This window comes from Perca fluviatilis, chromosome 16 (genome assembly GCF_010015445.1).
Source record: "Perca fluviatilis chromosome 16, GENO_Pfluv_1.0, whole genome shotgun sequence".
NCBI classification, from domain to species: domain Eukaryota; kingdom Metazoa; phylum Chordata; class Actinopteri; order Perciformes; family Percidae; genus Perca; species Perca fluviatilis.
Window position 1 is genome coordinate 8196705 of NC_053127.1, and position 4188 is coordinate 8200892.

The following is a 4188-nucleotide window of genomic DNA, read 5'->3' on the forward strand; positions in this document are numbered from 1 at the left end:
AACCATTAGAAGTTGAGGGCAAAAGGTGATGAATTTTGTCTCTAATTGTAACAATTTTATCATTAAAGAAGCTCATGAAGTCGTCACTACTCAGAGCTATAGGAATAGATGGCTCAGTAGAGCTGTGGCTATCTGTCAGCCTGGCAGTGCTGAAAAGAAACCTTGGGTTGTTCTTATTTTCTTCTAATAAAATACAGCGGAAGTTTGACTTGGCAGCTAGCTTGTGAATTTCATCACTGGATCAATAAAGTCTCCTCTTTATCCACTTTAATACATCATAGATTATTCATAATAGTTTGTATAATTAATATGAATATGCAAAGTAACTAAAGCTATACACATAAATAAGTAAAACGTACAATAGGCAAGTAGGAGAAAATGAAAATACTCAATTAAAAGTACCTTCTTGAGGCCTCAAGATACGATCTCGTGGCCACGAGATAATTCTTCTTCATATTTTATAGCCTATATTTATACTTTTTACATGTATATTTGTCACAAAGTGGAGCCAGGCAGCCACAGTTTTCTTATGTTGTATATAGTGTGGTGTTTCGGGTGTTTTATTTTGAGGCCTCAAGATTATCTCGTGGCCACGAGATACTATCTTGAGGCCTCAAGATACTATCTCGTGGCCACAAGATAGTTATAATACATTTTTTTGACAAAGTGGGACCAGGGGGGCTCCGTACAAAACACAAGCAAATTAAGAAAACATCTTCATTAATTTGACAACACATTGCACATGCATTCAGCAAACGCGCTGCAAATACACACAACACAACCAAATACATAAACGCAGTGCAAATAAAAAACGATGCAAAAAGAAAAGCACACAAACCCCGAAAAAAGAAGCGATGCAAAAAGAAAAACAACTTCATTAATTAGACAACACATGCGCAGCATTCCGCAAACATGCTGCAAATACACACAACACAACCAAATACATAAACGCACTGCGAATAAAAAACGTGGAGTCGAAAATCCAGCTGTTCCACTTAAGCCTGGTTCACACGGGACGATTTTAAAATTTTCGGCCGATTTTCCAATCCCGTTTTCTGAAGTTGCAGGGCGTTTGCCCCTGTTGGCCACCGTACAGATCAGATGATGTAAAGAGGATGTGCATTTCACTTCCTTCACTTCTGCTCTCTGACTGACTGGTGTGACATTCAAGACTGTAAGTACTCTGATGGATTCATATGTAGATTACTGAGCAAGAGTAGTTTAACGCAGAGTTGTTGCACGATGCTGTTAAATCTGTTTATAATAGGTACATCCAGTGGTGTAGTCTACGTGATACGCAGGTACATACGCAGTAAACCCACTAAGAAATCTCCAGGATTTCCATATACCCACTTAAAAATGTGCAATGATACGCAACAACATAGTTTTGTGAGAGAACTTTCACTTCAGATATTTGTATTCACAAATATGGGGTTAAGTAACGTGACAGCAAACTAAACTTAACACTGCAGAACATGCAGAGAGACTTTTCTCATCTTTTATCGACCCGCTGTGCGCAGTGCGTAGTGTGTGCGTAGCGACCGCGCCCAAATGCCATACTTGTGCGCTGGTGAGTGCGTCAAGCCAGCATTTGTGTGTGTGGGGAGTGGGTGAAGTGAGAGAGTGACGGCGATTAGCTTCGGAGCGAGTAGCGACTCTACAGTCATAGTGAGAGAAACAAAGTGTCTCCTCTGTGTTTTCTGACCACGGTGGGAAATGATTTCACGTTGTTTATGGAGAAGGAGAACCAGGATTTTATGCACGACTATAAAATGGGCTTACACGCAGAGGGGTCTGCGGGGCTACGCCGTTGATTTTACGCACGACTATAAAATGGCGGTATCCTCCCTTCACCGCACATTTAAGACAAATATAAGAAGCGTATTTTATTTTGTCCTTGTTGCTTTGTGGTCAACTTTTGTGATCCAGGCTGAGGTCCCTGATGTGAAAGCCCCCTTATTGCTTTATATTCCATTATATTTTTCATATATTTTGAATTTCATCTGTGTTTTCCTTCTCATAGGATAAATAAAGGTATTCCCACCATACATTGGTGCATGAAAGTGTATCAGAACGCAGGAAATTAAGTCTTTGACGTTCAAAATAACCCTGGGGGAGAAATTACTCTTAGGACGTATCATCATCAGTTTTTCTGATTGGCCTTTATAGAGAACACAAACCAATGGTTTACTACACATGTATTGGATTTTAGATACTCATTTTTAAATTTAGTTTTTCAATTAACTTTATGGATTAATACAATTTGCAGGGCACCACCTCGTTTTAAGAGCCGAAGGAGCTCAGATTGAATGGATTAAATCTAAAGTATAACTTAATGTGATATCCCTTCAATTTCTTCAGCATTGTCCCATTAAAAGATATAATGAAATGTGAGGGGTATACTCACTTTTGTGAGATACTGTGTGTGTATATATATATATATATATATATATATATACATACATACATACATATGTGGTACAGTATACCCATTACAATACATTAGACTACACCACTGGGTACATCAATGGATGGATTCATACATTTCTGTGCAAGAGTAGTTTCATGCATGAAGGAGTTATTGCAGTTTGATGTTAAATATGTGCTGTTTACTTTAAGTTTATAATTGGTGCATAATACGTATTGTGGGTATAAACAAGGGGGGAAATAACTACTATTCATATTTGGAAACCAATGCACAAAACACGTTTTCAATGCATTTTCAGTGTTGGATAGACACAGCAAAGAATTTCTTTTTGTTTCAGAATCATGAGCAGGAACTTCTTGTCCAAAAACGATGAGCTTCGCAAGGGAGACTTTCTGATTTCCAACAACGGGGAGTATAAGGCTATCTTCCAGGTGAGTAACTCCGAATATTTGTGCACTCCAAACATTTACAGTATAAATATGCATTATACATATTCACTGGTCAGTGTAAAAAGTAAATGCAAAAGGGAGCAAGTGTTTGAAGATGTACACTCTGATAGTCATCAAATGTCTCTGTTTCTGCCTGCAGGGTGATGGTAACTTTGTCATCTACGGCTGGAAGCCTGTGTGGGCGTCTGACACTTGTGGTTCAGACGCTTTCCGCCTGTGCATGCAGGGTGACTGCAACCTGGTCATGTACAACAAGGTTGGCGGTGCCAACTGGCAAACAAACTCCCACAATCCAGGAGGTTGCAACATGTGCCGTCTTCATTTGACCGATGATGGCAAACTGGTGGTGTACAGGGAAAGTGATGAAATTTGGAGCTCTGCTAACTCCACAGGCAGGAAATGATGTCATGACATGCCTATTAAAATGGAAGGCTTTGCAAAGAAAAGTCATCTCTGGATGGCAGCTTGAATTACAATAAACCTGCCAGCCATGTAATCTGTAATCAAATAAAAACACATTTTCACAATGTATAAATGTGTTTCTCTTCTCTTTGTACTTGGTTCTTGGTACTTTGTACTGGCTATGTTAAACAGTTTTACTGTGATGCAGATGTCTTGGTAAAGAGCACTAGTAGTTTTTGGGGGTTTTGTGTCCAGAAAAAAAGGGAAAGTAGAAAAAGGATGAAGAGATAAATCGGAGAACTTGAGTGCACTTCACTCAAACAAAACTTGTACTACTTTATACCTAAATGTCTTACTTTAGAAACATTCTAATAAACTAAAATATAAACAGAAAACAAAACAAAGGCATCATCGCTTAAAAGGGTTTGGTGAGTTTCCCTTCAAGTGAAAAGTTTACTTTCTGTGGTCTGTGCTTTAGAGACAGACAGACATTCATTTATTTACTTATGCACAAAATACATACATTTGATTCACTTGTCCAGAATACAAAAATGTTCTTGTTGCATGTCAGTTGAACCACCATCTACAGCAACCATAAAGAAAGATGAGCTGAAGGTGTTTGCTTATCAAATGTATAATTATAATTATTCAAATTACTGTTTAGATTACCGCGCTCAAATGCTCCACCTACACTAACGCCGGTATCCTCCCTTCACCGCACATTTAAGACAAATATAAGTAGCCTATTTTACTTTGTCCTTGTTGCTTTGTGGTCAACTTTTGTGATCCAGGCTGAGGTCCCTGATGTGAAAGCCCCCTTACTGCTTTATATTCCATTATATTTTTGATATATTTTGAATGTTATCTGTGTTTTCCTTCTCATAGGATGAATAAAGGTATTCCCACCAT

General features: G+C 38.4%; 1 protein-coding gene across 1 annotated transcript; it reads left to right on the forward strand.

Moving 5' to 3' along the window:
• Positions 1-1097: 1097 nt before the first annotated feature.
• LOC120544209 (mannose-specific lectin 2-like) lies at positions 1098-3408 on the forward strand. Its single transcript, XM_039777824.1, has 3 exons — positions 1098-1174; positions 2766-2859; positions 3017-3408. Exons 2-3 carry the CDS (start codon positions 2770-2772, stop codon positions 3278-3280), a joined length of 354 nt encoding a protein of 117 aa, XP_039633758.1. The 5' UTR covers positions 1098-1174; positions 2766-2769; the 3' UTR covers positions 3281-3408.
• Positions 3409-4188: the final 780 nt, after the last annotated feature.

Bases quoted from the DNA above. Each gene is read 5' to 3' on its own strand.
- LOC120544209 (XM_039777824.1), top strand. From the start codon at position 2,770: ATGAGCAGGAACTTCTTGTCCAAAAACGATGAGCTTCGCAAGGGAGAC. The intron at 2,860-3,016 runs GTGAGTAACTCC...TTCTGCCTGCAG, and splicing joins AGTATAAGGCTATCTTCCAG to GGTGATGGTAACTTTGTCAT.